Source organism: Pithys albifrons, chromosome 2, assembly GCF_047495875.1.
Source record: "Pithys albifrons albifrons isolate INPA30051 chromosome 2, PitAlb_v1, whole genome shotgun sequence".
NCBI classification, from domain to species: Eukaryota; Metazoa; Chordata; class Aves; order Passeriformes; family Thamnophilidae; genus Pithys; species Pithys albifrons.
The window spans coordinates 108,642,591-108,661,522 of record NC_092459.1 but is presented as its reverse complement, the minus strand read 5'-3'; the positions used below and the strand labels follow the sequence as shown (position 1 = coordinate 108,661,522).

Below are 18,932 nucleotides of genomic sequence, written 5' to 3'. Positions count from 1 at the left end.
TGGCTTACGAGTCATGGCACTGATGGACTGATGAAACAAGACAGAATAAAAACAGAAGTAGTCCAAAGTCTAAACTGGAAGAATCACAAGTAATGTCTTAGCAAAGCTGCCCCTCTTAAGAAAAAAAGTCCCCAAATTCACAATAAACTGGGGTTGCGTGGCTGTAAAATGGAAAACATCCCTTTAAAACTAAGGGGTTTTTTTAAAGAAATAACCAGCAATTTTTTTTCAAGTATAATCTGTGTTGTTCTGGAAAACCTACAATTCGCTTGGTACAGTATTTCTGGTGTGAAGAATGCTGGCTGTAGAAAAACAATCCACTGATAATTTAATTCCTTGTGTCGTGAAACTGAAAAACTCTTAGTTTACTGAATGGAAAAAGAATATTTGAAAAAAAGAATGGCTGACTAAGTATCACCTTGTGCTACATCCAAGGCCTCTTGCTGGTTGTCTGGCTGCTCTTTTGTAGGCAAAAAGGAGCTGAACGCTCTCTGGCTCCTTAGATCTGGTCCAACAAATGCACTGCCAGTCATGCACACGGATCCAGCTTAAAACCCAGTGTGAGCCTAAAAGAAGCTAGTCAAACTGGCACCTACTCATGCAGAAGTAGATAGATTTGTCATGACAGGCTGATTATTCAATGTAAAGAAACAGTTTAGCTTTTCTAATCTGGTACAAATACATCTTTCTCAGAGAAAAAAGTAAAAGGTCTAACAGTTCAAGTATTTATAAGTAAAGAAACCAACATAAAAATTGTAACGTCAAAGTGAACCACAGGTATTTGTGCTGGAGCATTCTGCAAAACAGCCGCGAAGTTCTGTTCAGATAAATAAGATTTAACCCGTTTAACCATTTGGGAGCTGCATATCTCTGCGATGGCAGAGGCGAGCACGTCTGTTCCACACTGCGCTTGGCTCCACGGCGAGTTTTAAGGACAGGCTGAGACGCCTAATTCCAAACACACTTTCTGTTTTCCTTCTCTTCCCGCTCAGCTGCGCTGACAGGAGAGCGAGGTGCTCCCCCAGCCCTGTCCACTGACAGAGCTCCCAGCAAAGATCATCCAGAATCCTCACCTAAACCAACAGCAGAGACAAAGCCCTCTGCTAACTTCTTTCCTGGAATTTTCTCTGCTTAGGCAAGTTTGTGCTCTCCCCCCATCCGGGAAGTATAATTAAGGTCAACAATCACCTAAGGTGCTGCGAGATCCAGGAGCTTGTTCTGCCTGTCCTCGTGACTGTCAATGCTATTGGCACAAACAGGGTCTCAATCGTGCAGGCTGAGATATGTTCTGAAATAGTGCCATCATCCAGACAGGGCAGAATGTCCGATCTCAGATTAATGGACTAAAGATGGTGTTTTCTGTGCCTTTCCACAGCTGAGTTACAGGGAGAAGTTAAGAAAGCTGCTTACTCATTGTAGGAGTCAACATTCGTCGAGCTCCACTTAAGGGATTTTCTCTTGTGTAAACTTGACTTTACAATTAAAAAAAAAAAGAAAAGGAAAAGAAAACAAAAAAAGGTGGTGTTATGAAACAAAGACTTTTGGCAAGTGTATGGGACGCGTAAACTGGAGAGCAGCATCTCCCGGACTGCCACCCTGGGCAGCCTCCTCCCCAGGAGGGGACGTGCCCTCCCGAGGAATGCTCCGGGTCATTCCCAGCCCCACAAAGCCAGCGGGCTGCAGGGGTCCTCCCAAAGTTGGTTTTCCTCCCCCCCCTTATCTTAATTTTTGGGGGAGGGTAAAGAGATCCCTGTCTGCTTCTGTGTGATGAGAATGAAAAGAACAAGTGCAAACCCTACATCTCCCTGGACCCTATTTTGCTGGTTGGTTTTATTTTGAAAATGTCCTGCAAACCGCTGGCAGGTTTTTTTAATGGAAAATACCAATCGCCTAAGATCTATACCTAGCCTTTTGCCAATAATGAGAAAACTTCACCTTCTGTCCCCAGCAATTCTTAGGAAATCTTTTGCTGTTATTCCTACAAATCCAATTACAGATTGTTGAGTAGCTAGTGGAGTAAGCTTATTGAGGAGTGTCACATCACTAAGTCGTGCGTATGTGTTTCAGTTTGTAATGTGGTCTGAGCCGCTGTAGAGGTGTCAACTTAAAATGCAAGTAAGTAGCAGAACAGGGCTAATCCCAGCCACTACTCCCCTGCAGCCAAATTGTAGCGCAATGAATGACAGTGGAAATGCAAAGATGCCACTGTGCTTATCACACACAGCCAGATGGTGGACCTGGATCAATGCACACATGCCACGATCAATGCATTTGATAAAGAATTAAGAAGAAAACTGTACATGTTATCAAAGAACTTGTACATGGCATAATTATGATTCTGCATGTGCTTACTGATGATATTGGAGACTCAGAGGCAGGTGATAATGAAACTGATAGGAAGAAATAGCTTAAAGGCTACAGCATATGGCCTCAGCACTAAGAAATCTTGTCAAATAGTTCAGAAAGCTTTTTTAACTGTTATTACAGGCTGCTCATACTGCAAGCTGGTGGCAACGTTTTAAATTTTTTTTTCCCAAACCTGAAATGTCAAAAAGTTACAAAAGCTCTACTTTTCAGAATGGTTCAGAAAATAATTAAGATGCTATTATTTTAAACATGGCAAAAACCCTACAGGTAGAGAGAGCATTCACAATTTAAGAGAAGGGAGGAGGTAGTTAGGCATTTAAAAATACATATATATAATTCCATGTTTCCTGAATAAATGTATATAGACTTTAAGGGGGTTCGTGGCTGTTCAAGGAATGTATCTGGGTAGCAATTTGCAATCAGCATGCCAATTTCTACAGATACAGTTTTGATATTACGGACACTTCAATGTTATTGAAATGTATCAAAATGTACCCTACATCAAATGTGGAGCATTTCCCTGTTAGCATTTGCGCTGTCAGCTGCATTACAGACACCTTGGATGTGAAAGAAGGCAATTAAAAATTCGGGGAAAATAAAGTGTAAAGTAATAAAAAAAAATTTATAATGTATAAAAGGTACCTAAAATACAAATTCTCATGCTCCAGTTGATAGATGAGCTGTCTAATCAACGCCTGGACGTAACTTAAGTGCTCTCATTAGTGTGAAGACCTTCAGGCTAAATAAGACTAAATCCCTTAAAAATTGCTTCTGCAATAGAAAAATCCCCCTTACCATTTTCCTCTGCCTAAATCATATCAATTAAAAAGAGAGAAGGGGAGGAAGGGAGAGAGAGAGGCATTTTCACATGACTTTGTTTTAACTGACACTCAAAAATCTATCGTCTGAACCCAATTTAAAATGTTTCAGCAAAAAAAGTTCATTAGCAATCCAAGAAACAACAACAAAAAAAATCACACCGAGTTTAGTTTCTCTTTCACTTTAAACCTGAATCTTTACTCGGGGAGAAGGCGCGTAATGCCCACTGAATCCTTCACCATAACTTCTTTTTTCAACCCCAAACATTTAATCAACATTGCAGGTTTACATTAAATGATAAAATTTATCAAAACGATCCTCCAGAAGAGTGAAGCACGTATTTTATTTTCAGTGGGCTGAGGAGGGACATTCTCCCTGCCCACCCTCCCCCCGCCAAGCCCCGAATTTCAATTTGTCCTGACAAACCATTGGGTATTAAATTCTAAAGGCACGCAGAGTGCATAAAGAACTGATGGCTTGATTAGCTCTTGTGGTGCAATTGAAGGAGCTGTCTCTCTCCCCGCTTCTCCATTTTGAGAAACACTTTGATCTTCGTTCAAGTCAATTCATGAACATCAACTGACAAGACTGCATGAAACACCCCAATGGTTAGGCCCAAACTCGTAGCAAACTATTTGGTTTCATTAAGGCTTTAGGAGAAGTGACCAGTGACAATCCTTTCATTCAGAAGCCAACAGGCAAGTGACTATTTAAACTTTAATGTGCACAATGTACTGCTGAAGGCCACTACACCTATAGTCAGTCACTCAAGTATGAATGCCTTTACCTACTATTTTGTGACATGTGAACTGCTAAGTGCAGCTGCAGTCTCATTAATGCATTTACCCAGATTTGTTTGCAGGACTAAATAGACAATTCACAGAATTTCTGCTGGAAGAAACAACTGTATCTTCAAAGGAAGGTAGAACAGCAGGTGCTATGTAAAAGCCAGAGATTAAAAAACAACTGTGTTTTTAAAGGCAGTAATTTACTCGACATTTGCACAAACGTAGTAGAAATATTATCTGTTCTGGCTGAAAATATGAAAGAACTTGAATCACATCACCCGCAAAACGCAGAGTATTGGGGCTGGTGTCGAGCTTTGCTACAGTACACCACTTAGACATCACTCTTCCCCTTTTTTAGTTGCCCTCTCCAAAGAGTCCCACTTCAAAGAGTTCATTTTTGCACCAGTTCCTGTCAATGCAGGTCAGAAACACTAAAGTGGAAAGTGGCTGCAGTGCCGTGGCACAAAGAGTCTCCGCGGCTGAAATCAAACAAAGCCCAATTAAACTAATCATAACGTCCCAGTGAACACAAGGAAGCTCACCTGGTATTTCTGGACTTCTTGTGTGAATTCCCAACTCTACTCGGTACTTGGTACTATAATTACCCTGACCAAAATACTGTGAAATTACTGCTCTGATCTACTAATGGCTGCAAAAAATCCCGTCGCTGTGGTTCCATGCCAAGGGGCCGTAGCAAGGTGGCGCAATGCTTTCTGACAGAGACGACAACTTCGAGAAACTCAAAAGGGAAAATTAACGGGATGTGGTTTATGTTGCCAAGGACTGTTCATTAATTACCAATTTAATCACTGCTGGAGGCATGACATTACAAAAATCTGGCTGAAAGTTCTAATAGATTATGAAGACCACCTAAGAAGAGTGACCAAGAAATGTACAAAACAATTAATACTGTTTCACTGCTATCAAAGACACTCAGATTATTTTACATCAAGTGAAGCAAAAGAATTAGTAGCTTCACAGTGCCACCACTAGGAACTGTAAATACAATGGCACACAATTAGTAATGCACATGTGACTTTTCGTTCAAGGCATATATCCTTGGGAAAGCCAGAACACGATAAGGAGAACAAAAGAAACATTTTTAAATGAAATGAATAAAGATTTTAACTCTACCCTTGTGCATGCTGAGCAATAACAGAATAGGCAATGCAAAATACAGCTCTAAGTAATGGCGATATCATCCTGGGATTCACAGCAGCGTGTACTGAACATCCACACGGAAAACGTCCACAGCTATTAGGAGCGAGAGAAAAAGAGCATTCCAGAGGCTGAGAAACCAGGGACTCGCTTTGTGCACAAAGGGATAGCTCTGAAACAGACACTTTTTGTTTTTGGCTAGTATTTATAAATGGATAGAAGATGATAAAATTTTGGAACTAATTTTGTTCGGATGATTGCAAAATTCCCTTAATAAGCCGACAGCCTGTTTTCTGTCAGCGTGCAAGTTAATGGTATGGCTGCAGAACGTGCAGTACCCTGAATTCACAGCCATGTAATAAGCAACTGTGTATTTATATATTTAGGCCAGATGTTTAAGAGGGGTGTAAATAGATACAGCTTATGGAAATAACAGCAATAAAATTCAGCTGAGAAACTCAAGCATTTATATCTAAAACTCCAACTGCTAACATTTGTCTTGCTTTATCAAAGGTTATGCTTTATTCAGGAAATCCCTTCTGGTATAAAACTGACAGTGCATACTAATTCTTCTTCAAAATTAGTTTACTTGCACTAATTGATTTATTTTCCCAGCTACATCAAGGACTTGTCTACAGCAATATTTTTGTACCGTGAAATATCACAACTTCATAGTAAGAAACTGTTTAAACAGATCAAATATGAAGTCAAAAGAGGTAGAACCTTCTTGGAAAGTTATGGATTGTTTTTATTTTTCATGTATTGAGTAATATTAAATAAAACAACTTGCTTGTTCTAACCATCAAGGAAAGGAGATCAGGCTATCTCAACCTTAGCTTGTCATTATAAAGAAGTAAATATCAGGTCACTTGTGGTTTTGAAGTGTTCAGTCAGCAGGTCTAACCCTCATTTAAAGAAAAGTATATTGTTAAAACAGCTATAAAACTTAGAATGCTCATGAAATGTAAATACTCTACGGCATAGTCTTATCAGCTTACACCATATTTAACCACTTTATAGTGGCATACAGACAAGACATATAAATGAACAACAGGGAATAAGTTACCAAAGCTCAGGGATTACCAAAATAATGTTCAATCTTTTTGCCAATTAGATGGTAACTGCTTCTTTGTAATCTCAGGGAGATCTAGTGATCATATCTAAATCTGGTTGCAATTATCAGCATGACAGACTAGTCTTTTTGCAATCAATATTTTCCAATTAATATTAAAGGACCAAGGTTGCCATCTGCAAAGTCCTACACCTCAAGAAATTCATGTTAGCTGTTTAATTAATAAAGATCAGATTTTTTATCTATTTTTTTTTAAAGACAAACAAGATAGGAACAACTTGGGAGTGATTCCTCAAATGAAGTAACATTACCACCTCAATCACAGACATTTATTTTCCAACTGAGGAGAGTACAAAAAAATCCACTCATGAGTTCGATGCCTTTCCTAATGCAACAGAAGTAGGGATTCTGCTTTCACAGAGAAAAAAAAAACTGAATGAAGCTATTTTGTACTCATTTTCAAAAACATGTTAAAATAATTGGAGGAAAGAATACTTGCATTGGTACCTTGAGTTTAAGGCATCTTTTAATCAAATTAAAATATTCTATTTTTGTTTTCTACTGTGAATTTGCTTTCTGTACCACTTCTGTTCATGTTGTCTAGAGTTTACTTTTTGGCCACTTATTGGAGATGAACAGTTTGGAGCTCATTAGTTCAGAGGGGCAGCAAAATATTGCAGGCCTTAAGGAATAAATGAGACCATTTATTAAACCTTTTTTTCTGAGCATTTAGAACAATACTTTGTTTTTATTTCATTGCAGCTGGCATATTTCATATCTGTACAAATTTATGCAACCAAAATTAAGGTAAGAGCATAGAGACTCCTATCCTTTCAAATTCTGTCACTTTCTGAAGCCTTTCTACGGAGAACTTCCACTGGTCTAGTGCATGCAAAAATGTTATCATTTTGCACTCAAATATTTATGAAAATGAAAAGCAATGGGCACAAGAGATTGACACCTGAAGTAGAAAGAACTTATTAAAAATGAATTAGATACAGCTGCAACAAGTCCTTTGAGCAAGGGAGTAATAAAAAGCAATATTCTGAGCAACGAGAAACAATCTCATGGAACAGCCCACTCCTCTGCCCTCTGTACACAGACAGTGTTTGTGTATTTGGAGGAAACAGCTTTTCAGTGAAGTACTTTGTATGTGCAAATTTTACTTAAAAAGCTGAATACAGTCCCTGCTGCTTTTTCAACCCTTTAAAAAAAATAGAGAGAGAGAGAGAAAGAAAGAGAGGCAGGCAGCTATTGCTGTCATTTAACTTGAATAAATGTAAAACAACGGTAGCAGAGAGAACTAAACCCAAATCTTTCTCTGTACAGAAGGCAGGTTAGAAACAGTTACATTTAAGCACAGCAGCAGCATCAGGATTACTCTCTGAAACATCACCCCCTTCAGTTTATATTAATCTGGTTTTAAGTATTTCTTGTCCAAATGTAGTCCCTCACAATTTTTAGCATAGTTATCCTTGAATGCTCCTATGAAGAAAGAATTACTATTTTCCTATTTCACAAAAGGCATAAAAAGACAGAGTGATTTTCCCTCTAGGTATCCCTGCATCCCAGAATCTATTCTAGATCCTAAATATGCAATATTTTTTGCCAAGTCCGTATGAGTGGAGTGAGTCCTGAACCCTAAATTCAGCAAGGAGGAATCCTTAGCTCATGCAAAACCCAAGTAACTTCAGAAATTATCTGTGGCCCCATTAGGAAGAAAAACACATCCTTTGCCAGATGAGCACTGTTTTTCATTAATTCCATGTGATGCAGCACTCCCTGTTAAAGCTGTCTACCTTACAAAAACGAGTTAAAAGAATGTGACACAGGATTTAGGAAGTGCCAGAAATAAAACCAGTGGGCACAATCTTAATTTTCATCCAGCTCTGTATCCTTTAAAACAGAGCCTTGTTGTGGCACCACCTTTGCTTTCACTATCTCCTAGTCTTCAGCCCAGACCTGAGCTCTACCCAGTGGTGTTCAATACTTCAGTTTATTTTTGCTGTTCAATATGTAGCCCATCAATATGTAGCATCATTCTTTAGGTCATAATATTCAAATCTTGCTCCAAAGACAGAACTATTAATTTTTCCTTTTGATTTCTTTCTACAGTGCCCACCACTAAGGTATTTAAGGGCCTCAAAAGCATTACTCACATTCCCTTCTCACAATATGCCGTGAAAGTTATTAGCCTGTTCTTTGGATGAGAACTGGGATGGAGAGATCCAGCTAAAAGGATCTGTCACTGAGTGCTTGCTCTGGGAAGCCTATTACCTGGTGTGTTGGGGTTTTTTTAGCATACTAAGCTTTATACAGCCCTTTATATGTCTCAAGCACAGCTTCAATGGATTTCCCGCACAGACCTGGATGCTCAATATATCTGCAAATCAAACTTTCACCTCAAAGCATCCCAGAAAGGAAGGATACACAAATAGTGACCATTTGGAGGAAGCTTGGTTCAAAAGACCCAGCAGCCCTGATTAGGAACTCAGATAAAGGCATTTAATTCTTTCAAGCACCTTAACCACAACCTCATCTTTTTGCTCCTCAAAATCCCTGCTTTGTTTGTCATACACCTTCCAATTTCTGCAATCAAAAGTACAGAGGTCCTCTGGACAAACAGCCTTCTACATCACCTCTATCCTCTGAGGTAAATGAGACACAATTGCTTCGGGGAAAATAGTATGTGATCACATAATTAAAGACTACATCATAATGCATATACACAAAGGAGGTTAATTAAAGTTGCCTGTGCATTTCTTAACTCCTAATTCCATTCTCTGTAATCATGCTGACTCCATAACCATAGCCATTTGAGTTTACAGAATAAATGACAGCTGCAGTAAATTTCCATTCTTTATATGGACCAGTCACTAAAGGAACATAAGACAAACATTTTGCCAATGGCCTTTGTGGATATTTGCTGACAGCAGAGTTATGATGAGATTCAGGAATTACAGATTCCACTCCACTTTCCTGTTGGAAAGGCCTTTTTAGGCCTAGGACTTCTGAATATTCCCCACTCAAGGTCCCCTCTCCCCTGCTACTTTGCCAGTTAGGTCGCACAGAGCAGCGCCAGGCTCCTCACCTTCCCAACATCACAGTCCAGCCAAGCTGCTGCTGTTAACAACCATCACTACAGGTTGATATTTTACAGCATGTGCTGGGAGCAGATATGTCCCTTCTAGCCCTGTGATATTCACCATGAGAAAAGGCAAGTTAAATAAAAATGAGTAAGCTAATAAAAAGGCTCTCCTGGTTAAAAGCTAAGTGATTACAGCTGCTCTACTAGATTGCAAATGACAGAAGCATCTCGTAAAAGAGTCACCACATGCACACATACATCAAGAAAGCAAGCAGAAAGGCTGAGCTGTTTATAAATCTACCATAGAGAAAGGGATCCATGAGGGGATCAGTAACTCTGTTCACAGAGCTCTTAAGCTAATTCCTCCAGTCTCCAAAGGGCTGCATCGATTTTAATGACACAGCTATGATCCTCCCAAACCATGAGCACAATTTCAAGGAGGCTCTGATCAAGGTGGTCTCTTCTTAGACTTCAAATACCTGCCTACATACCTCCACATACAGCCTGCATGCATACAGCTTGCAGACTGAAGGCTGCTGAGAGGCACCAAATAAACAGACATAACAGCGAAATAAACTTCTCCCATGCTGCAAGTAGGGAAGAAAGGGGAGAAATTGGGCCAATAAAAATACAAATAGAGGAAGCAAGCAGAGAAAGATGGGTTGAACGGGAATAAGAGACAGGGTGGGTGGCACATAGGGAAGATTTTTCAGGGAAGAAAGAGTAAAGACAGAGGGTATTCAGAAAAAAACAGTTAAAAAGCAGAAAGGGAGCTGACATGGCCAGGGCAGGTGAAAGGTGGTTTGAGGGAGAGGAAGGAACAAGAAGACATAAACTAAAGAAGGGAAAGAGCATACAGCTTGAGATGCAATCTGAAATGTGATCCAGAGGAAAATGAGATTCAGTTAGCAGGTATACAAAAAAATTCAGTGCCTTAATATTTCATTCCCAGAACTTCATCCATTTCTGAGCTAAAAGATTAAAAAAAAGTAAGACAAGTGCTAATACTGACAGGGTTCTAACTGCAGAGCACAAACATGGTAAGATGGAAGCACATTACAGTGAGAAAAAAGAATAAAGAAGAGGGGTAAACAGCCTAGAGAATGGACGTCACAGGAAAACAGCCAGTACTTCACAAGAATTAGCAGTCAAAGAAGAGGCAACAGAAATTAAAAAAATAAAAAAAAAAGAAAAAGAAAAAGAACAGCAAGCTCAGAGTACATGACTACTAAGAAGACCCTACAATATTGGTTCAGAGCAAGGGTAAGGCTTAGGCAGAAGAAGGTCTATGCTTAGAGGGGAAACAGGAACACTGTTTTTTTCAAAATGGAGTTTTACCGAAACAAATCAGGTGAGCACACACCAAGTAACCTGGCCATACTTATGGCCATGGAACACACCTGGACATTTCCTCCCTGCGGTTGACTTTGAGCAGTGATACAGGCTGTCCTCACTGTACAGCCCCACACACTGCACACTGTTCTCACTTTGTTACTGGGAAAGCAACTCACAGCTCTCATATGGCAAATGCAAAGTGGTAACAGCAAGGCCTGTGAGATGAGATTTTTCAGAAAGTCACTAATGAGACTGCAGGCTTCACTTAGCTGGGGTGAGTGATGCTCAGAGCACTCTCTGAAAGACCAGGATGCTTAAAGCTCTTTTTGTGAACGTATCAAAAAAGGTGCAATTGCAACTTCAAGAGTTAGTTTCAAAAGTATTGCCCCTGGGCTATCTCTTCAAAGTTTTCTTATTTAAAATTAGATCTTCCTGTTCTAAACCATTTTCTTTTGAATCTCAATCCACCCCGAAAATGAGCCTAGTCCAATTTTCACTACTAAATGGTGATTCTCATTATCATAACTCTCATTTGGATAACACACTACTACACAGTACAGCAGACTGACACATACCACACTGCTTTGAGTCAAAGTTCTTATTATTAACCTTAATGACCAAAAAATCATGAATAGAAATAAGTCTGTACTAAATGTTAACAATCAAATGAGCAATGACCTGTAGAAAAGTGCCACAACTACTTCAAAAGGCCTCGTGTCTATGAAGATCAAATATGTTAAAGTAAAACAGAAATCAATGTATTTTATCTTATATTTGTATATGTTGATGCACACAAGCATCCTCATGCAGAATATAGATGTGCATGGATATGTATATATGTTATATACAGCTTTATGCACGAAATATGAACACTACCAGCCTTCACTAAACACTCCCCTTTCACAATTCATGTCTCCCACTGAAATGCCTTGGAAGAATGTTGAGCTTGGTAAGTCAAGCACTCAGAAGTTAGAAAATGTTGATATTACAGCAGCTTTATAACCTTGCTTGGTTCTCACTGCATATAGTCTTTAACTGCATGATCCATACTTTCTTTGCCAACTTGTCCTTTTCAGTAGCCATGACTGACAATGCTCAGTGAACAAACAGCTGTTCAGTAGCTGACTTCAGCCTCATCATTCACTGTCTGCCCTACACCTTTTCTAAAATACACTACTGAAACTTTTCTCTGAGCACAGAATTATCAATTTATTCCAGAGCATTTCTCTAACACTCTTTACTATCATATCTAAGGGTTTCCAAATCACATCTCCACAACACACTTCTGAGCTGAGGAGCTTTTGTCATTCTTATATGACAATCAACTCAAGTCAAGAGTGCCCATCACAGTTTCCTCTGAGTGCACAGAGTTTCACATGGGCCAGAACCATTTGGGCCAGCACAATTCTCCTTCAGCTTCTGATGGAGGCAGCAAGAAACTTTGGCTCTGCCAAGCTACCCTAAAAGATTGCCCTTCCCTTTCCTGCAGGCCTCTAATTAATTTTTCAGCTTCTGTAACAAATGAAATAAGGTCCCATGGGTAATCTGGCTGTCTGAACCTACACAATCCCAACTCTCACCCCAAAAACTCCATCACTGTCTGCTGTCCTTCAGCTGCTTTTCATGGCCTAGACCGAGTCTTCACTTCTGTTTAACTTCACGTTGCCATCTACCCAGGGCATCTCTTCTCTGTTATGCCAGTGGGGCAGATCCTTCAACTCCTGTTTGGATTTCACTGACAGGAATTTGAGTCTAAAAAGAAAGTTTTGCTTTCCAATACCACAATCTGCATGAGAATGGCTCCCAGCCTTAGGAGAGCACCAGCAGAAGATGCTCTTGCTGGGCTGTGTCCATACAGACAATTTTTACTGACGCGAACTTTTCTGAACTGCAAGTCTCTCTGACAAGACTGTGCTATTAACACAATTTCCACAGTTGTGAACAGATTTTTCAAGGGGATGGAACCTTCTTCACAACTTTTATCAGTTTTTAACATGGGTGAAACAATGCTTTATCCAAACTACTACAGAGAAACAGCTGAACAGGTTTTAAGTAAAAAAAAAAAAAAAAATTACCCTGAGGCAGCAGAGCTAACAGCGAAAATTTCAGCTCAAACAATGAAATACTAGCAAAGTTGTAAAACCCATGAAAATAAGAGCTTGGAATAAAAATTGTTAGGCAACTATGATTACAGTTGTTTCTGCCTCAGTAGTTGCCCATAGTAACTCTCCTCTAACGCCATTTTCTTTATGAAAAGTTGATTTTTAAAAAACCCCAAAGTGAAATTTATATAAGCATATACTTATCTAGGAAAAAATTAAAATACTAAATAAGAAAAAAACCTTTAAGTATTATTACACAAACAACACTTCTCTGCTTATAAGAATATATTTCAAAGTAAAATGAAGTGTCAGTGTGGAGAGAGGAATTTCTAAGGAAAGAAAAAAAAGTCCAGCATGGATCCAAGAGAGTTGAGAAAATGAAATGAAACATGTAAATCACTGTCTTAATTTTCTGATTGTATGATCCTACTTAGGGAAAGAGCAGAATCTGCCCCTCAGGACCCAGCTCTGAAAGATGGGAATCTGTAAAGATTCAAGCCTTTCTCTATCATTATTTTTCAGTCACATTTGCATTCTCAGTTGCCAGTACAGTCTGTAACGCACAACAGTTAGAATCACAAAACACACATTGCAAAGACTTGCATAAAAATTAATTAGCTTTCATCTCCAGAGAGTATGGATCCTTCCAGGTCACCGTAGAGGCCACAGGAGATGCAACCACAGCAGTTCCAACACTGGAGCTCATTCCCCAGTTCCACTCTCCCATCTCACCAACATATTCAACTTTGGTGATAAAAAGGAATTGTTCCATCAACTATTTTACAAGACTGACACAAGCAGCTTCACTCACAGCAGCACACTCATAAAGTGGTGAGGAGCTGACATCGGAGGTTCAGGAAAACCATTTACATTAACTGAAAAAAGAGAAGTAATCAAAACCAGAATGAATTACTTCACTATCATTTAACAAGTAACTTTTGGTTTTCAACCCATTAGAAACTGCAGTGCCAATCAAAGAAAGTACTCCCAGACTTCTGCTTCCAGGAATTTGGAGGCCATAACATGAGGAGAAACAGGCTTTAAAACCGAATGAAGGACACACAAGATATCAGAGCAATTCAATGTACAGAAATATTCTGCAAGGGCATGCCCCCCGCCCCAGCACATGCACTGAATGTTAACTCTGTGAACTGCAATACTGGCCAGTGTTTCTTACATCATTCAGCTGCTTGGTGCGGGCTGGGAGGAGCGTATTGCTCAGCTGCTTATTCCCTGCCTTTAATGCTGCATCTCTTCTTGCTTGCTCAAGCAGAACTCGTGCTCGTTCTTTGAGTTCTTCCTGTCTTGACAACATACGTTGCTTAAAAATAAAGAAATATAATTAACAGCAAAGCAGCCTCAGGGGACTGAACGTTTATACAGTAGTTAATAGCCAGTAGCCTTCCTATATAATAAAGGTCAGGATTCACATGAATTACATCTTCATGAGATGACAGAGCATTCTATAGAAATGAAAAGATGATCAAAATGTAAAAAAAAGTCATAGGCCTTTATAATGTAAATAGGAGTTCTCTCCCTTCCTCTTGAAACTTAATTTCTATCAAAATTTAATGCCCTTAAACTGCAGTTGTGGAAAAGACCCAACTGGCTTCATAGAAGCTATGTCAAACATGCTATGTGTTTACTTATTTACTTTAATATGTATGCAAATATAATACTTTGTTGGCTACTTATATGGGTATCACTCATTTATAACTTAAACTGAACACAAAGAGGCTGGGTACAAGGCAAAAAAACCTGCCAAAATATCTGCCTCTACTTAATTTATGAATATCCACAAGAATGTCCCTTCTTCATACACAGGACTGAGTATATCTGCAGAGCAGAGACAACAAAAGGGGGTTCTGAGTAGGCAACATGAGAACATGAGCAGCTTCAAAACACACACTCCCAAGGGCTCACTTCTTGGTCAACGTCAACTATGAAGACTGGGAAAATGCATCTCCAGGCCTTTCCAGGAGCCAGAGATGGGACAGGTGGTGTCTGTTGTGCTCCTGCAGCAACCACATGGGAAGGGAGATGCTTGACTCCAACCAACAACTGAGCATTCAAGGCTAAGAGTGAGTCTCACATCTGAGATTTTACTACCATGTGCAAATGCACTGATGATTAACAACAAAGAACTGTCTTTAAAGTCAACTCTTGCTTGGCCTGTTACACCATTGCCCATGAAAAACTTCATAGAGAACAAATCCTGCCTTCTGCTTTTTTATTCTGTATGAGCCAAGCTGTTCCTTTCTCTTCTAGTACACAAAGATGATGAAGATGAAGAGAAACTTATTGAGATTTCATTGATTAAAGGAAAGAAATTAGCTGGCTATGGAACTAATATCTGACCATTATCACCCATCTACGGACTACTTCTCTTGCAAAAAAATGAATCTTTATGGCACTTACTCAAAACAACCCCATAAAAATATTTGAAGCAATCACACCAAATGACAGGCACAAAGCCCAACAAAGGCAAAACTCAAGAAAGCTCTACACAGAGCTAAAATTATAAGCCTGCTTTGGCATTTTTGGAAGCAGAATTGCTAACATATTTTACATATTTCTGTGGTATGATTCATTGATAATACTCTGCATATGTATATAAAATTCAACTTTTTTGATGATCACAATATATCTGCAAGGTAGGTGGGCGTGTACTTTTATCCTTATACAAAGGAAAAGGATATTGTAGTGAAGTAACGTGCTTTAGGCCACTCAGTGGACAGCATCATTTAATGGACTAGAGTTTCTATGCCACCATCATGGCCATGGTCACAAGACTATGGTTTCTCAAACAAGATTTTGAAATATCTGGTAAATTTTAAGGTACTCAAAGCTTTAAGTTTTTTAATGAACTGATGCCTTCAGTATGCAAAATTTAGAACAAATGCATTGCCACAATCAGTGGCAAAAGTTTTGGAGTAATTTTCCAGATAGTCAAGAACACAACTTCCTTTAATTGGAGAGAGATTGGGAAGATTAACAGTGGGACAATTTCTATAAATTAGTTTCTCACGTAATGACTGTTTTTCAGCACCACCAACTTTTTAGGCAACATATTTATTGCCCAATAATAAAAATACACTGCTCACCTCACCATTCATACTGAAGATAAGTATAAATTACAAACACAGAGAAAGAACTTGAACACCATTTCACACCTTGAGTATTGTGTTCAGTTGTGGGCCCCTCAGTTCAGGAAAGATCTTGAGGGGCTGGAGTGAGTCCAGAGAAGAGCAACAAGGCTGGTGAAGGGACTGGAGCACAAGTGCTATGGGGAGAGGCTGAGGGTGCTGGGGTTGTTTAGCCTGGAGAAGAGGAGGCTCAGAGGTGACCTCAGCACTGTCTAGAACTACCTGAAGGGAAGTTCTAGCCAGGTGGGGGTTGGTCTCTTCTCCCAGGCACTCAGCAACAGGACAAGGGGGCATGGGCTCAATCTCTGCCAGGGGAAATTTAAGGTGGAGATCAGAAAAAAATTCTTTCCAGAGAGAGTAATCAGGCATTGGAATGGGCTGCCCAGAGAGGGGGTGGATTCCCCATCCCTGGAGGTTTTTAAACTGTGATTGGACTTGGCACTGAGTGTCATGATCTGATAAATGAATTGGACCAAGTGTTGGACTTGATGATCTCAAAGGTCTTTTCCAACCAAACTGATTCTACGATTCTATGATTCCATCCAACTCACAGGCATAGATTTCTTACCTGGGCTGTTTTTGCACTTTGATCTGCATGATTTAAAGCTGTTCTGGCATCACTGTCAGAATCAGACTCTGTTTGCCTTGGAGAAGCGTGTGGTTTCTTTGCAAGATCTGTATCCGTATTATAGGAGTACCCAGGCTTAGAAGTAGGAGATAAACTTGGTTTTGTGACAGGTGAACTGGGATCTGCTCTTGTGCTCTCTGTGGATCCTATACATCCCAGCTTGTCTTGCTCTGAGAAACCAGAGGTGCTGTCTGAGCTCTGGTTTCTCTTCTTGTTGTTATCTTCACAAGCAACTGTGGGAGACATATCCTCTTTTTGATCACTGACATGTGCTAAGTCACTCAAGTCTAAAGTGTCAGTTATCAGCAGTTTCTTCCTTCCCAGTGCAGGCTGTGCTTGTGTTGTGTCTGTACTGCTGCACTTCCCAATTTCTTCCGACGCAGAAGTCCTTCCAGAGCTCTGCTGGGATTTCTGTGGGTCCGTGTCGCTTCGAGTCCTGCGAGAAGAAGGGGAAGCTGTGCTTGGGCTTAAATGGTCATCAGGAGTCTGATGCTCGCTCTCGGATTCTCCAACACCACTGTCATTTACAAACACAGAGTCATCCTGAGAAGCAAAGTCTGCCAGACCACCGTCTGGCGGGTGCAGTTCAGGCTCCCGGTTCAGGTCATTAAGTTCCGCGTAGAACTTCTCCTGGTCGACAGAACTGTTTGGGTCCGTTTCATAGTTACCCACTTTATATGTGCTTTTACTGCTGTTCTCCTCTATTTGAACCACATTTAACTCCTGGCCACAGAAATGGGCCCTGATTTGATAGAGATAGGTCATGACAGTCAGTTTGTCAGGTATTGCCAATAAAACCATGTCTGAAGGTTCCAGCAATCGTGATATTCCCAAACTGGCAAACCCGTCGTATGCCTTTGAAAACAGACAAAATAAAGGTTACAATGTGGCAGTTCCTTACATATCATAACATTGCAAGAATGCAAGTGGAATTTTCAGTCAAAATAAGCAAGACTAAAACACATCCAGTATTACAGGAAGAATATGGTTTCAATTTTATCGCTTATTATTCCTTTGGCTTCATTATAGTTGTTACTACTTGTTGTTGCACCAGCCAACATCCAACTCATCAATTTTTCCTGAAAATTTCTCTCTATATATATCTCAAGGTATCTTCAGAGCGAAGCAAACTGAGAGAATATAACCAGCAAAGACATTCAAATAGCATTGTTTTAACTATTTTTAATATACTTTGATGCCACATGATACTAAGATCTTTGGTTACTCAAAATTACAACACTTCTAAGAGCAAACAACTGTTCATGAAACTGCAGCTTAAAAGCCCTTTTTTTTTGCACTAAGAAAACCTACCAGTATCTTGAATGGTTCTCACTCAAGTGGCAGGAAACAAGCAAACAAAAAAAGTCTAAGAGTTGGATGAGAAAAAAAAAAAAGCAACTCAGGATGGCTTTTTAAGATAAAGAACAAAGATATAAGAAACACAACACTAATCCACCTTGAGCTTTATCACTGATGATCAACCTTCTGCCTTCTACTGGTCATGTAATTGCAGTGATTTCTGTCGATGAAAAACTATGTCCAGACAGCCAAAAAGAACACCACCACAGATTACCTGACACTAGACATGAAACACATTAGTCCATCAAACAAATGCATTTTTAAAACATTTGTTGATGCTAAATTTGTAAGAAAGAGAGAGTGAAAATCATTCCCATTTCACTTTCATTTCTAAAAGCTGAACAGTTGCAAGCCTCCCACTTTGTGAGGACACATTGTCTCCTTCCTGCTGGCCCTTTAAGTGAGTGGGCTTGGTGCATCAGGTTTTTCTAGTTTTGAAGAATTAAAGCTGTTTCTCAATTTACAATTAATTATTACTATCCTGGATTAACCTTGGAAGACAATATTGTGTTTCAAGGAAGCCTTTAAAAGGCCTCCTGTTAGCGTAGATGCACTCAGTTAAAGCATGTGGGCTTCTCCTCCCCCAAGAATTCTGCAGCTCCTTTTCACCATCTTCTGAAGGGGCTTATACAATGTTCACAGTTGTTCCTACACTATTTTGAATAAAAGCAGATGCTAAATTTAAGACACAGATGAGAAAATTGTCCTCTCACAAGGAAACAATAACACATATCACTGACTTCAACTCAACCCCAGTTTTACACTTTTCCTTAATTTCTCTACTTTTAGAAGGATATTAAAAAAAGAAAAGATAAATTATTGGGGTTTTTAATCCTAGTTTCCATACTAGTAAACATGGGGCTGGGCTGGCCAACTCTCAGCAGACCCCGAGATTTTGCTTTCTCTGAGAAAAGTGGGCTCTTTCCTTCTCTTTGCAATGTCATTTCCCTACATTTCTGTTGCAGCCACTTTTCAAACTCTGCTACCAAAAGCTGGTCTTTATCTTATTCTGCATGTTTCCCCCCATGCTCAGGTATAACTTTCCAAAGCATTTAAGGCCAAGTAATTTT

At 39.6% G+C, this 18,932-nt stretch overlaps 1 protein-coding gene across 11 annotated transcripts in view; it reads right to left on the bottom strand.

Annotated features, from left to right (window-relative positions):
* The window catches only part of EHBP1 (EH domain binding protein 1), a 226,009-nt gene that overhangs the window by 57,527 nt on the left and 149,550 nt on the right, over nt 1-18,932 (bottom strand). For all 11 annotated transcript variants that reach the window (XM_071582029.1, XM_071582030.1, XM_071582033.1 and 8 more), the window contains 2 exons: nt 16,444-17,358; nt 13,907-14,050 (listed from right to left, as the gene is read on the bottom strand). In XM_071582029.1, coding sequence (XP_071438130.1) covers nt 13,907-14,050; nt 16,444-17,358 — 1,059 coding nt within the window. The remainder of the gene's footprint in view (nt 1-13,906; nt 14,051-16,443; nt 17,359-18,932) is intronic.